At 37.8% G+C, this 20,201-nt stretch overlaps 1 protein-coding gene across 1 annotated transcript; it reads right to left on the bottom strand.

Moving 5' to 3' along the window:
- Positions 1-560: 560 nt before the first annotated feature.
- VPS36 (vacuolar protein sorting 36 homolog) lies at positions 561-20,188 on the bottom strand. The gene is made up of 14 exons (XM_031615893.2): positions 19,981-20,188; positions 18,894-18,962; positions 15,021-15,091; positions 13,259-13,373; positions 12,009-12,098; positions 11,064-11,150; positions 7,445-7,477; positions 7,260-7,337; positions 6,742-6,876; positions 5,807-5,872; positions 4,891-4,955; positions 4,366-4,450; positions 1,899-1,975; positions 561-1,812 (listed from the first exon to the last, which is right to left on the bottom strand). Exons 1-14 carry the CDS (start codon positions 20,074-20,076, stop codon positions 1,719-1,721), a joined length of 1,161 nt encoding a protein of 386 aa, XP_031471753.2. The 5' UTR covers positions 20,077-20,188; the 3' UTR covers positions 561-1,718.
- Between the last annotated feature and the right edge of the window lie 13 nt (positions 20,189-20,201).

Raw genomic sequence — 20,201 nt, 5'->3', positions numbered from 1 at the left:
GCAGGTCTGAGAACCAGGTAAGAGAAATAGCTGTCACAAACTAGCTTTCTGCTTTTGTATTTCTCAGTTTCCAGTCTTCGCTTAGACGCACACTGCCTGAGGTACCTCACACAGATCTCTTCTGTGGGCTGTGGGGAAAATGAAGAAAAGCAGCAGGCCATAGGGCTCCTGAAGAGATGATATTAGATGGTTAACAGAATAAGAACAGGGTGGAACCATTTTCTTTCAGCTGTGTCGAATCCATTATTTTTAGCACCTTCATGAAACACAGAGGAAAACTGCCGTAAGGAAAGCACTGCACACAACTTTTCTAGTGACAAAGATAAGAGGAGACAGTTCTCTGGATCTAAATGAGCATCTGGCAAATCAAAAGCATAATTACTGTAAGGATGTCCACATTGAGCTCATTATTGGCAGGTTCTTAACCATGTCTAAGCTGTGGTAACACTGAAATAGTTCTGAAAATATTTTCAGGCTGTTAAAAAACCTCTCTCCTTTGTTTAATGTCAATTCCACTGCCACAGTTATAATGGAGTTGCATACTGCCTATAACTTGAATGTTTTTTTATTATTATTTATTTATTGAAACCAGCCCATTCAGAAAGCTGACAATTTAAGTGACGTGGATCATAAGCATCCACTTACCGCTATTACCACGACAACACATTTCCAAGTAATGTAACAACTCCACTGGAGTTACAAAAGCTGAGGCTATCAAATTGCATCCAGTCTGAAAACACGGTGAGGAATACCAAACAAAGACACCTTATGACTATAGAACATACCTTGATAGCCTCCTTCTTCCCTTGGATATTAAAAGCACATTAATTTTGTTGTATGAGACATGAAGAAATGCACTGTCTCTCCAAAACAGGCAATGGGCTGATGAAGCTAACTGCTGATCTTTCATTAGAAGTACAAGACGAAAAACAAACAAAAAGTAAAGAATTGAGTCTGGTGGAGTGACAGGAGGCTACTACACACTGTGCTGTATAAAGAGAGGACAGAGAACGTGCACCCAAAGTGCAACACAATGAGACAGGAAGGGAGATGGCAAAGAAAGAGAAGGGAGGAAGTCGATACTAACAGTGCTTCTATCTGAGATAGTAGTATAAAACATGACAAAATGAATACTCTTTCCAGATTCACATAACACATGTTAATTTCTCCTGCAGCAGGTTCCTTACATCTCAAAGAAACCAAGAATCTTCTTAAAAAACTTTGTCACCTCAGAGAGATGGGGTTATTCTGCACTGTTCCCTACACCTCAGTACAGGCCAAAGTCTCTATTCTTACTGCAAATCTGTCTGCTTTGTTGCTCCAGACACTGAAATTAACTGAAACTGGAGTATGCAATAACCTGTGTTCTGGGTGCTGACTCTCATAGCAGGCTGTAAGGGTCTCTTCATTTTCACTCATGTGCAACCTTCATCTCACTCCTCTTGAAATGAGAAGTTACAAAGCACATCGAATGGAACTTGAAATGTGAGATAGCCAGCTTAAGCCAATTAACATGTTCCTGACCTAGTGATTCTTATTTCCTTTTGGTTCCACACAAGATGATTCAGCACTTGAAATACCTGAGAACTGTAAAGTGTTGCAATGTTCATCACTGTTACAGTTGACACAAAGTAAAAAATGTCAATGTCTGTTATTGAAAAGGTTCCGCTCTCTGCTCTCACGTTCAGCTGTTACATAGCAAATGCACACAGACTACATTAGCTTTGTGTTAAAAATAAATTTGGGTAGAATCTCAAGCCTTCCACCGAATCGTCTCTGCAAAGATGGCCCATCTTTTCAGCAAGAAGCAGCCTGGAGAAAGCAAAAGAGGATTTGTTGCATTACTTGAGGACAACTTGATAACAAAGGTACTATTAAACACAATAATGATTTCTTACCTTTCTTTGGCTAAGAGAACAGACATTCCCACCAGCTTTGCAAACTCATCAGCTGTGAGAGAGCCCTTTTCAGATACCTATCAAAAAACAAACACGCTCATAAACAAACTGGGCATTAAAATAGCAACTCGCTCAGGCCTAGCTTTGTGAAGGAAAAAATTGGTAGCAAATCTCTTTGAAGAAAATAGTTTGCATTTTAAAAAATTAAAAATGAGTACATGGTACCCCTTCTTTCAGATTTTTTTTAAATACATGGAAGAAATTATTGGAAAAATTCAAGTAGCTCACAGACAGAGGTACACTGTCACAGTTACTGCTCATACAGCCTAAGTGATTCCGCAAACAGGAAAGCTCAAGCGAGGAAATAACACAGGCAAGACAGGTTGATTGAGAAATTCAAGTAACCTCAGAGAGAGGCAGAGAATTTAAGTTGATTTATGATATTGCCACTGACTCTATTAAATCCACAAACCTTGGTATTCCACCCTACATTGTGGCCTACTACTGGGATCACATTCACACAACGAAAGATTCAGTCTTGGGCTCAAAGCTTTGGTCCCATTGTCCCAGTGATGCTAGTTAATATATGCTAAAGTGAAACATTCTCACATGGGTTGGCATGTGGACGTTTGAAATACAAAATTTCAAGTCCAGACTTATTACTGCATTGAATTTCTCATAATATGCTGTATTAGCCTACAAATTAAAAAATCTTACATTTTTTCACTTATTCAGATTCAAGCAAACTTGCAAATCTAGATGCAGTTGCCATTTCCTGCTTCCTATATAACCAGGTGGAAAAGGGTTCATTCTGCATCCTTCTCAGCAGTCTCTGAGCAGTAGTTTCCCTTTAGCAGAAACTCCAATTAAATTAGGCCTACCTTGAGAGTATATGACTAAATTTAGGTAATGGAAGTCAGTTATACAATCGAATATAGCACATGGGTAATTACTTTTCCTTCCCAAATCACTACTCTCATCAAGAGTGACTTCCCCTTTGACTTCCACATCTTCCTGTCTTCAGCACTCATTCAAAACCACATCACTCTCCTGTTTGAAACCCTGACTTCCTTTCACTTTTTCTCAAAAGTTTCATGTTATTATACATTAAGCACGGGGTGCTTTTGGTCAGAGTTCTCATCTCCTCCCTTTCCCTTATGGACTTGTCTTCCTCATTCAAAGCCTCTCCCTTACATGGTTCTATGAAATCAATGCCCCGTTTTATGAAAATAAAATAAAAAAGCACCTCAGTAATAAATCCACCTCAATAATAAATCCACCATCTGTTGCTTTTCATGGTTGACATCATTTCTTAAGAAAAGGCTTTTCCTTTCTTTTCAAAGAGCTAAGCTCTATTACTGAAGGTAACACATTAATTAGAAAACAAAAGAAATTAGAAAAAAAATGAACAAGTTATTTTTTTGGTAAACATAAGAAAAACAGGAAGGATGAACATATATTGGAAGGTGTGTTTTAATTTTGATAATTTTAGAAGATATTTGTTAGACAAGTACACACATCTTCTTATCTATTTCTGTGTGTGTGTGTGTGTTGAGAGATAGATATATAGTACCAATGATGCAAAACCACGCTGAAGAACCCACATGATGTATCAAGTAGGAAGGTGCTTCTCATAGCTCTTTGTCTGCCCAAGTCTCTTTTGACTCTCTGGATAGATTGAATCAGTGTATTCTGGTCTAGTACCAGATCTGGAGGTTGGTGGCCCTGCCTGTGCCAGGGGGTTGGAATGTGATGATCCTTGGGGTCTCTTCCAACCCAATCCGTTCTATGGTTCTATGAATCAGCTTTTATGCAGTGTTGTGAAAAAACAAAAATTTGCATTCTGCTAAAAAATGTGCAGGAAAATGCACCAAATTAATGGGATAGCAGCACTTTAAACAGTCAAGAAGTAGCCAGAGCAGGATCATCTGCCATACTGAGCAACTCATCTAACTTTTTTTTCTTCCTCGATGAACCTAGTTTAATTATCTATGTACCACTTTCCACGTGAGCATTCTTCACAGCCAACTCAAATGTTATAAATACAAAGTGCTATTTTACCCAAATCAAACAACTGCCTGTCTCAACATTTAAGAACTATTTTCACCACCTTCAAGCACAATGTGTACAGAGACTGAAGTCCGCAGTTGTTAAATTGTTTAATATATGCCATGAATTTCATCCTACAATGCAAAGATTTGGAGGAAGGTTAAAGGTTAATGAATTTTGAAAAGAGATGGAAAAATGCTTTATTCTTTATGGAGAAAGCAATGACCAAGATTATTGCCTGCATTGTAATTTGAAGATGAAAAGTGCCATTTAAGTATTATTGTTAGAAGATTTTAGAAGTGGAATATTTTGTATTTTAAAGCCCCAAAAGGAAATCCTGTACTTCACATTTCTCTACCTAATGTGTTTAAATTTCCCCAGTGTAATCAGAACACTGAAGGAAGTGAAGTTCACTTACTGTCTCTAAAGCAGAAGCAACCATTTCCTCTTCATTGTGAGACTGGAGCTCAATCACCATCACACCACTGTCAAATATTTGAAGCCTGAAATCAGAAGAGAAGGTCAAAGTAACCAAAAACCCCATGCACATCACCTATGGCCACCCTTCTGATACATCCACAAGCACATTACAAAATGAAAACAGGAAAGACTTGTAAAATGAACTTCAAGTTAAAAGCATCTTAGAAATAAAAGGAGATTGGAAAACACAGAGCATACATTTGGGCTTAGATAAGCCATTTTCCCAATATGGGGAAGAAAAAAAGGTTGGAAGTGAGAAGAATATCGTCTTCCTAGCAGACAAATTAAAGCATGGTTAAAATTCATATTTAAGTGTAGAGTGGGTGTTGGTGCACACAGCAGCACCTGGACAACTGTGTTTTAAAAAAAAAAGTTCCATATGTAAAATACTAAGTCAGCTAAGCACCATGCCCTGACTTATAAGTACCATGTTTTATAAATACATCTTCTGTACATCTCTTACCGTAGTGGTAATTTCAGTGGCTCCAGCATCTTACAAGCATTTACTAAATCTTCTGGTGAGAGCAACTAAAAATAGTAAAACACATTTATTTACAGCATTTCCAGTATCAGCATAACACCAAAACAAACAGTTGCTACAATGACAGGTAGAATATACACCAGGTTACTTAATTTTGTTTTCTTCCTTTCATACTGTCCCACCTATTCAATACTCCTTCCTGTTCCCTTACTGCTTTGCTTTTTTCTATAATACTCATTCTTACCCTGTTTACTGAGAGAACTGATGCATTTCGGAAAAAAAAAATCCTCATTCTTTAGTATTCCCTGGTCTCAGTTCTCTTTCCAGATAAAGGTGGATTTTCCCCTCTATACAGTATTATGAAAAGCAGCATACATTATTATTAAGTATAGAGGATATGTAAACATTACATGGAAGAAGGAGAAAGAAAAAAGGTAAAAAACTCTGATTTTAATAAAAAGTTGATCGATTCAGATTATTACGTATAGTGAGCAATTGGTAGGGGATACTTTCAGTTTTTCTTGAATTACCTTAGCAAGGATGTGCACATTATACAAAACAAACAAACAAACAAAACCCTCAGAAAAACTAAGAAAACTAAGAAAAAATGGGGGAATGGTTTTAAACTAAGACAGGGGAGGTTTAGGTTAGGTATTAGGAGGAAGTTTTTCACACAGAGGGTGGTGATGCACTGGAACAGGTTGCCCAAGGAGGTTGTGGATGCCCCATCCCTGGAGGCATTCAAGGCCAGGCTGGATGTGGCTCTGGGCAGCCTGGTCTGATGGTTGGCAACCCTGCACATAGCAGGGGGGTTGAAACTGGATGATCATTGTGGTCCTTTTCAACCCAGACCATTCTATTGTGATTCTAGGTGATTCTAGGAAAACCAACTTCTCACCTCTAATCCTCGTGCACGATTTACCAGACAGTACACTTCTGTAAGTGACATGATTCCTCCTCTCTCCTGTGTAAGCACAAGACTGGTAAGAGAAATAGTATTAATCTAGTAAACACAGTATCTTAATTTGCATTTGACTGTTTGAACAGCTAAAACAGAGAAACTAATCGTGGCCTTTAATGATAAAGCTACCCTGTCAACAACACCTATTTCTAGCACTAGAAATAGTTTGTTAGCAATCTTTGTCCAACCATTTTAAAATGTAAAAGATTGATACTATACCCGAAGATTGAGAGCCAATTTTATTTTATTTGTCAAAGGAAGAAGGAATTTAGATATATTAAATTTATCAATCGATTTTCATTTTTCAGGCAGCATGTCTGATCATAACAGGTGGCACATTTCTTAAAGAAAACATTGCATACACTAATTAGGAGACATATAGATGCAGAAGTTTTAAATGTGAATATAGATTTCTGGCAAGAGTCTAGAACTTTCTAAGAGCTTCAGATAAAATATGAGATATTACTTGATGGAGAATAAGTATGTGATAAACAGTTTAATGAAATAATAGTTATATATTCAAAACTTGTACTGTTTTTCTTTCTAAAAAAAAAAAAAAAAAAAAAAAGCATATTCTGTGGCAAGGAATGAATACAGAGCTCTTCAAATAGCAGAAAGTCTGCTTAGGTGATCTACCAAATACCAGCAATTCTAATTCATAAATTAGAAACTGAGATACCATTTCTCCAAAAAAATATTCTTACACTTCACATTTACATTTTCTTTCTTGGAAAGACTTACGTAAGCAGTGAGTAAGAGGCTGTGCTGCTCCATTAGGAACTTTACAAAGAGGCACAGTAACATAGCTAGAACATATTTTCATGAAAACTCAGCACCACAAAGAAAACACTGGTGCAAAATTGGTACGTTACCTCTAATGGTGTCTGCAGCATTCCAGCTAGTTGCTTTGCCAGCTGCATGTGGTAATGAGTACCAGATCCATGTGTTTCCCTAGTAACTGGATTGGCTATGCCCATACTCAGCAGATATGATTTGAACCTAATAGTCTAAACAAATAAATTCATTAAAAGTGTATCAGCTACTGAATGACTCTCATTTTTAAAGGACTTTCACTTCATTACTACAAGACAGTTTTGGTGAATTAATCCAAACAGTTTACTACCAATAAAGTCAGTTACTAGCAAAGTGAAAGCAAGAATAATACAGAACAGAAAACTGTCATTATCCGCCATACAAAGGCAGTAAAATCTATGCTTTTAAGAAAGTGCCAAAATAAAAGTTAACACCAAACTCGTAAGTCTCTTTAACTAGATTTAAAACAAAGAGAAAAACTCACAAAGTATTCTTTACAGAGCTTGCTTTATTAAAAGGATAGCTTTTGCTTTACACAGGGACATTTCTGTTGATTCTAAAAACAAAATTCATTTACCTCATCCTCTGTGATGTCACCTTGTTTTTCTTTAATCTTATTAGCAATTGACTTGGATAACTCCACCATTTCCTTAGCCTATCAAGAAAAATCCACAGATAAATCAATTTGCAGGTCATCAGAGAAAACATGCTTAAAACAGAAAACAAGCATAAATCTACTTGGGTAGGTAACATGTGCCATACCTTCTCCATTAGCTTACTAAGGTCCTCAAAAGCCTGAAAAGATAATCAAAACATTTCAGATCAGTACAATTACAGCATTCAGCTTCGCAGACACAGTGAGCTACCTCGGCATACCTGTTCAAGCTAATTGTAAAAGCTTCTATTCCTTTACACTAGTAAGCTGTAGTGTGACATATTATTGACAATTGATTGTTTTATGAAAACTGTTTAATACAATACAAGTCTACAAAGAAAAACCATACAATCCATGAACAACAAGGAACAAAGGAAGAATCAAACAACTGAGCACTTTTCTAGAATGAGGAATAGTTCATATGGTCTCTGATCTCCATACAATGGGAAGGAACATTGAGAGACTGAGACCCAAAAAAGATTAAACAGACCAAGTCAATTATGCTCTCCTGAATGCTGGGCAAACATTTCTTGGCTGGTTTTCTTCAACCAAGTGAGTTAATGCTCACTCAAGAAGATGTATTGCTTCTGGACTGCAGTAAGCCAGCTGTAATGCTACAGAAACATTCTTCCTGACAACACAATTTTACTTTATTGAGTGGGAGCTTCTAAGTTAGTAAGAGAGACTGTAGTTACTTTCAAATGAGCAAGGAAGATGATATACAATTTGATAAGTATGCTTAACCAAAGAGACAAAATCTCTGAAATTGTGTGTCAACATCTTTGCATTTAAGTATCTCACACAACAGAACAGTGATGCTCCCATAATTAACACAAAACAGTTAAAAAAGGATGTAATAATATCCACGAGACAAACAATCAGATTTATATAAATTAAGATTTAAAAAAATAGATTAAAATCTTCTGAAAACTCTAGTTGTTGGACCTAAAAAGCACAACGCATGCTAAGGCAGGTAAATGCTTATTTGTACAGTTTTTTCTCCAGTCTGAGAAGCTTTATTGCTGTCACAAAAGTATGTAATAAACTGGACATACAACATAGGACCATGATTATATCAAGTGTATTGAGCTTAGTAAACTGCTATGGTCTCAAGTACAATAATTCTGCATTTTCAGGCTCAAATAAAAAGATCCACGTGTTTTGAGCATAAAGAAACAAAAAGTTAGTAAATATGTCATATATTTAAAAGTAACACATTTTTGCCAGCCTTAGCAATATACAATCAGCCTTTGGTGCATCTAGCTAAATACATGACAACATGCCTGTGTAGTGAACATGCCTTTTCAAACCACCTTTTTTGGCCAACTGGTTTGAGAAACATTCCAGAGCCTCCTCAGTTAATGCCTGCCTGAAAGCGGCACCCAGTAATTCCAGTCACAAGGAAAGATCATTCAGTTAGAATACAGCAAATGACCACAGATATATCTTGCCTACAGTTTCTAGGCATCACTTCTATGCCGTTTCCTATCTTCCAACTAATCCCCCTCTAGAAAGAATTTTAACAGGACTTACGCAGGAAGACTGAATTGTTTCTATCTACAAATATCTATGAACCTGACTTAGAAGCTTATTGGCCTGAGACCGTATACACAGATGAGAGAGATGTCTCCAAGAAGGGATGTTTTTTTTTTTCCACCCAAATCCGTCCTAATGGTAAAAATGACTTCACCTACCATAGAAGTTCAGCCTCTTAACACTTGGTACTTCAGCTAGGCATCCAAAACTAAGTGGAATATTTCTTCTTGGGGAAAGAAGGAGGAATAGTTTTAAACTGAGACAGGGAAGGTTTAGGTTAGATATTAGGAGGAAGTTTTTCACACAGAGGTGGTGACACACTGGAACAGGTTGCCCAAGGAGGTTGTGGATGCCCCATCCCTGGAGGCATTCAAGGCCAGGCTGGATGTGGCTCTGGGCAGCCTGGTCTGGTGGTTGGTGACCCTGCACATAGCAGGGGGGTTGAAACTGGATGATCATTGTGGTCCTTTTCAACCCAGGCCGTTCTATGATTCTATGGTGATTCTACGATTCTTTGATTTATGATTTAGCTTCCTTTTCTGCCAAATTCAATGGTTTACAATAGAATTCTCAATCTTTGGTGTAATTTAAGTCCTCCTACTGCGCTTGTATGATATCAACAAAATTTTCTAACAAGGTTTTTCCCAACTTATTTCTCATCTCTAAAACCTGCATGAAAACACTGTTCATCAAAAGAACCCTTGCTTTAGCTAAATAAACAGTATGCTGTGTGTAACTCCTCCTCTGCCTGACTCACAGAGGGCAGGCCTGGAAACAAAGGGGAATGTGCACACACCTAACAGGAACTTCCTCAGATAAACAAAAGGCTAAAGAACTGGATTCTTATCAGCAGTGAACAGCAGATGCAGGAAGCCTTTTTCTGGAAGCCAGGGCACCATTTTTTAAATTAAGTCATCTATAACATTTAAAGCTGGAGGAAGGCAGGATTTCACAAGTCATGATTTTCCCCCGTTGATGCAACACTTACAAATGGATTTCTTCTGCTCTCTGAAAAAGCTACAAACGGAAAAAATAACCAGACAATACCTTTTGAACTACACACACACAGCACAATGCCTTTTGAACTACACATACAATTTCATTCACTACATTCTTCATAAAAGAAGAAAAAATTGTAGTATTATCTGAAACAGCATACTGCCTACAAGCTGCCATGTAACTCTACGTATCAGAATATGCAGCATGCTTTTTATTGGGGCACACTGAATCTTGTAATACTTTGCCAGTCGAATCAATCTGTTGCAGACAGTTTATGAGTATTCCCACATCAATCCCAGAGAGGTTGTGGATGCCCCGTCCCTGGAGGTGTTCAAGGCCAGGTTGGATGGGGCAGCCTGGTCTAGTATTAAATGGGGAGGTTGGTGGCCCTGCCTGTGGCAGGGGGGTTGGAGGTTCATGATCCTTGTGGTCTCTGCAAACCTGGGCTGTTCTGTGATTCTGTGAATCTGTGTATCACTCTCTATTACGTGACAGAACCAGATCAGTTCAAAGGATATTACTCCCAATACATCTGAAAGATTTTCAGTGAAGAAACAAATTGATTCTGCTGTCCATCAGCATTGACATTTGGAAGTCAATTACTGCACTGTTTCTGGGAAAAAGGACAGTATCCATCCTGCCAACATACCCTGCACAGATACCTGTAGCTTGCTGAAGCCTGGACAACTATGGCACTGTAATTATAAGTTTAAGTCTAACATTTAAAAAATAAGCATCCATGTGATGAAAATGTAAATGCACCACGATTATGCACACCTAGACCAGCAAGTTAGTCTAAATACATATTAAATTTTCAATTGAAACCAAAACTAGCTGAACAAAGAGGAAAAAAACACTTGTCATGTTCTCTTTCTGTATAAGTCTCTGTATTCTGCTTCTGTTGATGAAAAGTCATTGAGCTCAGATTTTTAATTCCATCAAAATGAATCTTACAAAGACACAGCAGTAGTTCTGAAGTACAGCCTTCTTAAAAGGAACTGTTTACATGAAGTACTCTTACAAATATTGAAAAGGCAGTTAAAAAATAAATAATTGTAAAATATACACTCTTAATCAATTCAGATGTCTCAACAAAAGCAATAAACAATCTCACCTGCCCCTAAAAGAAAGTGTGAATGAACAAAAATAGCTCATACAGATGGCTGACCTTGAGACTTCAGTAGTATTTACCTCGGAAATGTTTTTGTCAGTCTCTTTTCTTTTTGCCTCTAGTTTCCTTTCGATCCCTACAATTCCTACAGCTCTTATTCTTCCTGCCTAAAAAAGAAAATAAAGCAAGGAATCAAAATAGGAAATGCTAAGTTTTCTCATTCACCTCAGCATGAAAAACCTTGTATCAGAACACAGAAAAAGATCCTCCAAATAGCCAATAACATACATACAATAATTCATATATTTTTTTACTGTACTTTTAAAATCAGTGTCAAAAAATAAAGGTGTCTAAAGCAAGTATAAACCTGCTGTCCTATAGGCAGATAATGGTTATTATATTGAAGCTATTAACATGAATATGCTTAATAGCTTGGTCTAGACTGAATATTCCAGTTTATCCCAATTAAAGTCTCCTGAGTCCATGTGAACATCTACAATACAGAGCGATGCAAATACATGAGTACTTCTAAACAGAATTACCTCATGAAATCTGTGTTCTGCATATTCATATGTACCATATATTCACATACAATTGCAATATGCACACATTTATCAGAGTTTTTAACCTAGAAGTACGCAGACAGATAAAAAAAGACAACCAAACTGACAAAGATGTCCTCCAGAACAACTGCCCAATTACAATATAAATATAAATCAGATCCATGTGGTTTTCAAACATATAAAATATACATGTTACATATCTGACTTCTGGCCACAAAAAACAGAAAAGAGATCATCAAAAACCTTTTAGCTTTATCAAGTCTCTCATGCTGAATGTGTTATTACAGAACTGAGCTCACCATCAACTAGTCAAGGCAGAGCACACCTAAGGAAGACAGGCCAGAGGCAGATGCAGTATATGGAAACAGCACTTGTGGAAACAAAATTACATGAAAGTTCGGAACTCAAACTAAACAAAGCAACATGAGACATACACAAGAATGCCAGAAGCTCTGCTCCTACCTGTGGATCCTTGTTAACCTGAATGGTCTGTCCAGCAGGCATGTTCTCCCATCTCCTTTGTGTAATTTCTTCTGAGAATCGTCTAAAGAACTGCAAACATTTAAGAGTGACAATAGATGTTTCATAAAATACGCAGAGTAGCTTCTTGGCCAACAAATCAAATGTCTCTATAAGAAGCAGCAGCATGGTAACACCTACATATTCACAGCACAACATTCTTTTCCAGTCTTCAAAAATACACTTGGTAGAAAAGGAGCTACTAGTCAAACTACCATGACTACTTCTACTATAAAATATTTTTTGAGATATTCAAAATGTTCTAAAACATGTTGAAGTTAATAATGGCAAGGTTTGCTCAAACGCCTGCTTTTAAAAGGAAAGAAAATTGATCGATATAATTATTAACAACCTGTTAATTGAATAGCATAAAGACAACCACGCAGACTTATTTGTTTAATGCTAATACTAGAAAGTGGCATTAGTTGATTAGTTAACTTTGTGAGCAACCTTGCTCACAAAAAAATGAAAGTGAGTGTGATGAAACATATGCACGTTAGATACAGATAAAGAAGACACACAGATGTCTTATAAAGATATCTCTAACTAATTCAAGTTGAAAATCTGATTTTTGGCAGTGAAATGGCATGGCTTTCTTCTGTCTTTCAGAGCTAAAGTTTTCCATCTCTCCACATGAGGATTTTATCCTGTGACATTTCTTCACAGAGGACAATTCCTTTTTTTTTTCTTTTTAAAACCTATTGCATTTTGATATTAGCAGTTGGTAAAACAAAAAAGAGGAAAGAAAGAAAAAAAAAGATTTATAAAACACAATGAAACAAAGCTCTAAAGCAATGAGAGAATTGATCAGGAGTAAACAGCTTGATTTCCATTCAGTGGAGAGGTACAAAGAAACACCTTTTACTCTATTAACAGTAACAGATTGCAAGGTCATCATTTTGGAAAATAACGTGTTCCATTTAGAAAAATACTACAGGAAGAATAAGACGTTACTAAATCTACCAAAAAGAGGACAAAGTTTCATAGCATCTCCTGACATTTTTGGGACTCTGTTTAATCAAAGCACAGAATCCTGAATGCTCACAGTGTTTGCTTTAAAAAAGGATGTACTGAAAAAGCTCCACTTCAAAAGTCAACACAGAAAGATCATGGAAAATTATCACTATCACAGCAAGAGGAGAAAGGCATGTCCAAAGCTCTGATATACTGGGTTTGCATGGTACAAAACTTACCTCAATTTGCCCATGCTCTTTGAAAGAAAGTTTTATGTAGGAGTATTTGCTGCTTTGGAATGGGCCGGGCTCTTTGTTTGGAGAAGCAGGATGAAGATGAGCTACTATTTTGGCACTAAGAAAAAGTTAAAGAAAAGAGAAAATACAGCTTTTTTCATTAACTAAAAAATAAAAAAACAAAACCCAAACCCTCTTCCTACAGTCAAAGTTATCTATCTATTCAAAATCTGCACTAGCTTTATCTCATGTAAGAACTAAAGTACATCAAATAATGCTTTACATTTGTGCAATAACATTTAAATGTTTTGCCACCATATATATATATATATTTGTGTGCATCTTGCATAAGAACTATTACAACCTCTCAAACAATAACATCTCACAAGTTTAAAATGCATCTGCCATAATTTTTAAAAATTAAATGCAACAGATCTTAAGACTTCAAGCAACTATTTTTGACAGTGTTAGTTAAGGTAAAAACTAATTGTCAAGCAGTACTTTTGATTTGGCTCTTGACTTGCAATGATTACTGTCAAAACACACTAACTCTATCATAAGAAAACAGAAAATCTCAATATTCTGTTTAATCTGTCTGCTTGTATGCATCACTTGTGAACACTGTATATGAGTTTGTCCAAAATCAACATTGAAAGGTAATGTGTGTGGAAATAACAGCCTAACATGACACCTACCACCAAAACAAACCTTGAGATAGTATGACTTTAGGAATATACTAAGCCACTATCACAATATGGGAGCAAGTCTGCCATTCCCATTTCATTTTACAAATAGTTATTTTTACAGATCTTTATTTGCCTTCTTCAGCAAAAAGGAACTACCTGATCTCACCTGGGCACCCCCAGGATATTACCTTAGTCTATTCATCTGACTGCATCTATTCATCTGGCTGCAAGCACCTATCTCTATGCAATTTCTCCATTTAATCTTTTTCTTGTCAAACTTCTTTGTACACATACCACACCAAATTAGTTACCTAACTGAGGGGAAACACCAGCTCTTTCTATCCCTCACCAGCACTTCCTGAATCTGACTGAAGCTCAGATTCAATCATACATTCATGTAAAGTAAGACAATATGGGATTTGGCAGGGTCTCTGTTCCTAACCAGTTCTGTGACATAAATGACAAAAATCAGCTTTCAAATTTAGATTCAGTAACATCACTGTGGTATTATGACTAATCAATGAAAATGGCAAGCTGGAACACATACTTTAGTGCTTACAAGATGATTTAACCATTTGCATCAAACACGACTTTGCCATGACTTGCTTATGCACTTGGTTTTAAGTGAGGAAAGCTGGGCTCTGTGGCTGTCAATGTGGAAACATGGTTTACAAACTGACCCTACCATGGATAATTAAGTAATCTTGGATTTGTCGCATAACACATATGCAATTAAATATCAATGTGAGAAAACCAAAATGTTTATCATAGGATCATAATAAAATCATGGAACAGCTCGGATTGGAAAGGACCTTAAAGCTCACCCAGTCCCAACCCCCTGTTATGGTCAATGCCAGCCAGCAGCTCAGGCTGCTCAGGGCCCCATCCAACCTGGCCTTGAGTGCCTCCAGGGATGGGGCACCCACAGCTTTTCTGGGCAGTTGTGCCAGTGTCTCAATGCCCGCTCAGTGAAAAATTTCCTCCCAACATCTAAGCTAAATCTCTTCTCTTTTAGCTTGAAGTCATTCTCCCTTGTCCTATCACTATCTACCTGTGTAAAAAGTTTTTTATCACCTTACCTTTTTCCTATCCCAGCTGCTTGCTCTTCAATAAAGACAACTTGAGACAGAGGTACAGCAATGCAGCATTCCTGGAATTATCAATGGAAACACAAAAGAAATTAAAGCCACATCCTGACTCTTAAACCATTTATTCTCTTTTCCCATTTCATAAACAGTAAAGATTTCTACAGGTGCTGTCAGAGGCACTGCAGATGAAGTACAGTGTTAACAATAGAAACACTCTATTAAAGAGAAATAAAAATACAAAACCACAGATTTGAAGCTGAGTTCCAGACAACCAAAACAAATCTAAGTGTAAGGCACTTCAGGCTAGATTCATAAAACCTCAACTGAACAAAGACACGAACACTGCAGTTTATCCCTGTAAGTGCATAATGCTAATAGGTTCTTCAAATGTTTGGATTGATGTTACTCGGGGAGCCAAAGCACTACACAAAACCACCAGCCTTCTCAGTGCTGAATGTCTAAAAGCTGGATTACTTTTTGAGTGGTGATACACCAATTAGGAATGTCTCCATCTATCCATCCTCACAGGCTTAACGTTAACACACATTTATTGAACTGTACTTTAGACAAATCAAAGCAGAGCAAGAAACGAGGCTGTACCTATCTGTGGGAAACTAATCTAAACTCTTTATTTATGTATTTGAGACAGAAGTTGCTGAAGGGAACAATTCAAAGTATCCAATTATGTGACTGGTCTTGTTTTGGTGAATATCCTTTGCTGAACATCCTCTTTCACATGATAGCTTGGAGATCAATGGTCAGTCAGAATGCAGGAAACCTTACAGTCCCTCTTTGAAGCTTTCTCTCCCATCAGTCACAAAGGTGTTCCTAACACCAGGTTATAATGAATACTGTTATGAGGTCCTCTCAATCCAAATGTTACCAAAACTGTTCTTTGCATGGAATGATTAAATATACATTAAATTGGAGCTTATAAGTATATGTGGAGGAACTTCTACTAATGAATAAATCTCTCATGGGGGAAAAAAAACCACATGGCTTTTACTTCCTGTTTTAGACTATTTTGATTCTTCTCTGGCTCCAGATCTAACAGCCAATGTACAGAACAATTATGTTTGCAAAATGCCCACATAAATATAGGGGAAAAAAAAAAAAAGATTCCATTAAAAAACAAAGGTTTTGAAAACAACAAGAGAGTCAAATTTCATATAACAACGTATAATATCTAGATTTTTTAAACAATACATTAATTTAGTCCATAGCTAGAAAGCTATGAATTTACTCTGAGTACAACGACTTCACTCCTTCCTGGGGACAGAAGCAAGAGAAAGTGATACCAAAAGAGCAATGAATTAAAAGTTCTGTGGGGATATGAGGACAATGTGTTCATTTGGATCTATTTTTCTACTACTTAGTGTTGAAATTATGTATGATTTTGCGATCTGTAGTGTTGTGCAAATCTAGCTATGTTACAAACTTAGAAGAATTACATCATTTTTTTCTTTGGAAATCATTATTTTCTGTACTGTTTAAACGCAGATGGTATGTAAGGACAGCAGCTGTAAAACACAATTGTTTTTGTAACAACTTTTGCTACTTTAGCCTAACAAGTAGCCTCCTTTATTACAAAAGTTTGTTGACAGAACAAAAGGGAATCACCTGAAGTTTATTCTAGGTAAGGCAGCTAAGGTTTCTAAAGTTTATGCATCATAGCCCAACATGAATATGAAAGGCCATTGTGTTACCCAAGCTTCACTCCTAAGAGTTTGAGAAAGAAACAGCTTCATTTACCACAGTAACAAAGTTATAGATTTAAAAAAGAAAGCAAAAACTTAGCTCTTTTGAGACAGAAGTAACCTATACTAGATTAGACATGGATAATTTCTGCCAATCTGCTGCCGTATGTTTCTGCCTCCTCCCTTAATCAGACCTTGTTTGTCAGAATCTTTGCTAAGTTAAATTGTTTTCCTTTTTTGTTTTCTATTTTTATTATTTTATTTTCATCTATTTATCTATTTGATATATATTTATCTATTTTATTATTTTATTTTATTTTTTGTTTTCTTTTTCTTATTCCCCAAGTTTCTTCTCTGCTTTTTAGCAAATTCCATGATCTTTGGAAGAGCACAAGGAACCATGTGATTTAGGTAGCTTCTTTAGGAGAAGAAACAAATATCATCATTTTGTTGAGGAGAAAAAGGGAACCTGAACAGTTGTTAGACTTGCTGAAGCTGTCATGTGCAGTGTTACTTCAGGCAAACTGGATGCCTGAGAAGATCAGAAGCAATGCATATTGCCTTACATGCCCGCCTGTCACGAAAAGATGCTGATGAAGAAGTCAGAGGGGTGAATTACAGAGACAGTTCAACACAGGTAAATTATCTCACATTGTCTGTGCAAAAAAACAAACAAATAAATAAATAAATAAATTTAAAAAAATTACAGAATGGCTTGTGATTTAGACAACTTCCTGACTTAATAGTAACCCCCAGCTGGGACAGACTCTCTGAACAAAGCATTTTGAAAAACTTCAACTATAAATAGTTCCTGAACAATCCCTACAGAAAAAAATATATACATATTTATAATGTATATATATAAGTTATACATGGCAACCCCGCCTGTGGCAGGGGAGTTGGAACTTGATGATTGAGGTTCCCTCCTACTCAGGCCATTCTATGATTCTATGATATACGTATATAAGTTGCATTGTCAAATTCAGATCATCCTTGGTGACCTACATGTCATGAAGCTCAGAATAGCTCACCACTGTGGAGCAAGAATGTGATAATTGGTGGGGAATAGTCACTAAGTATGAGAGCTGCTTTAGTTACCCTTGCTAAAAGCTAGTCCAGTGAAATAAAACTCTCTTTTGAAGATCTGTTATGTGCACATGGCTTCTGAGTCTAAATTTTCTAAAATATTGTGTCCAAAACAAAGAGAATTCAAACTGGTTCTGAGAAAGACATCTCCAATTCCAACTCTAAGATGGTGCACATTATAGCAGTCTATGTTTAGAGCCAATTAAATATCTGTAATCTTTCTCACCCATTCATAGCTTATAATCTCAGGCCACCAGGGACCTGATGTAAAGCATTCAGCAGCAGCATCACACTGTAGTTTCAACAGCACCACTTAACCTCTAAACTGATTCTCCAAAGTAGTACAGACAAATGGTCTGGCTTAATGGTTCAGCACAGTAATAGTCAGCTGGAAGGATAAGGCCTGTAAAACCTAATACTGCCACCAAACACTGACTATTATCATGGCCTGGTATTTGTGCTGGAACCAGAAGATAGGGATGCTTGGACTTAGAAACACAATGAGGAAGAAAAGGTCTTGCTAGATGAGGAGCAGGAAAAGGCATTCAGATTACAGTTAGAGCGACATTTTCGCCTTCATTCTCAAAACCAAGTATCTAGGATATGATGCCAGACTCTTCCTTCTCTATCTGTGTGCCACAGAAAAGGAAAAATTATATGATTCCTTTCTGCCCCTCCTCATCTCTGCACAATCATTTTATTAAAGCAGAATTGGGTGAAAGAATATTACTTGTACATTATCTTCTTTGAACATAATTTCTGTGAAACAAAATGTGGGCTACATGTGTAAGACAAAACATACACAGACAAAGCTGTGGTGGTGAGGCACTGCAACAGGTCACCTAGAGATGTGGTGGATGCCCCGACTCTGGAGACTTGCAAGGCAGGGCTGTACCAGGTCTGGGCAACATGATCGAGCTGCGGATGCCCCTGTTCACTGCGGGTAAGTTGGACTAGATAAGTGTAAAATGTTCCTTCCACTTCTAGGGATTCCATGATTTCTTTTTCATTTGCAAACTCCAACTTACTTGATATGTAATTTACAACTGAGTGACATGCAAGAGACAAAAGTGGGACTTACATGATTCTTCTGATCCCTCCATATTAATCTGTGTGTGCTAAGCAGTAGTACTCCACTATCAAATTTCACCTAAGCAAGAAACATAAAACAGATTAACAACAAATTTAACTACTAAGTGGCATAAATAAATCATAAAATCATTAAGGTTAAAAAGACCTCCAAGATCATCAAGTGAAAGTGTAAACTCATCACCACAACACTCAACTTGGTAACATTACACATCAGCACAATGTTGGAATAAGATACAAGTCAATATTTTGAGGGCGCTCATTATTTTTTCTTCCCGAGAACAGAATCAATAAAGTTAATGGAAAAAGAAATGGGGAAAACCAGCATAAAAGGATTACATGGATATACACAAACTTCCTTTTGAACTTCATAAACATACTCTCAGGAAATCCTGAGAGATCCTCCCTCCACATGCTGTGCAAGATATACAAAATGCTAAATATCCTATTTTTAAAAGGGCTATTGGCTTTTGTTTGCTGATAAAGAAAGTAGAAGTTCTATAAAAACACAAAGCAACCTAATGAGAACGTGCTACAGACAGAAGTCTTCAGGCCTATCAAACAGAAGTGTTCCCTCTACCCATTTTAATTGATGAAGAAATATTTTATTTATCGGTAAGCAATCAGGATTGGGAAAATCTGTGTTAGCAAATTGCTTCCCACTTGTAAAACTCAAAGGAAGCTTTTGTAGCTCCTTACAAATGTATGCAGCCATTCTGGTGGAGAAAAGCAGGGAGACCAAGTGGCACCGGCTGCGCGGGGAAGAGGCGGAGTCACCGCCCCGGCGGCGTTCGTGGCACTGAGGGACACGGCCAGTGGGGACGGGCTGGGGGTTGGAGGAGATGAGCTTGGAGCTCTTTTCCAGCCTTAATGACTGTGTAATTCGCAGAGCCCTGTCAGACCTCGCAGCAATGGCTGCTGCGGCTCTGCCTCGCGCTTCTCCTCAGCTACGTCCCCTCACGCTCACTCGCCCCCCCTCGTCCCGGAGCCCACAGCAGCATCCCGCGTTCCCCCAGCTCCTCCGCCCGCGCCCCCGCCGGCACTCCGGGCCCGGCCGCGCCGCCAGCCGCTCCCGTCACCTTGTCCTCCCCGTCGTAGAGACGCACGCCGCGCTGCTGGAGCACCAGCGTCTCTCCCAGCTCCAGCAGCCCGCTGGTCCAGGAGAACCGATCCATGGCTGTCCGGGAGGAATTCTCCCTACCTCAGGAGAGACCAGGCCGCAGCCACCGCTCTCGTCCGGCAGGCACCGGGCGAGCAGGGCCCTGCCCCGACCGCTCCAGCCACGGCGTCGCGGCGCCCT

The sequence above is a fragment of the Phasianus colchicus genome, chromosome 1, assembly GCF_987193195.1.
Source record: "Phasianus colchicus chromosome 1, bPhaCol1.hap1.1, whole genome shotgun sequence".
NCBI lineage: Eukaryota > Metazoa > Chordata > Aves > Galliformes > Phasianidae > Phasianus > Phasianus colchicus.
Note: the sequence above shows the minus strand (reverse complement) of the source record. Positions and strands in the feature narration are given on the sequence as shown.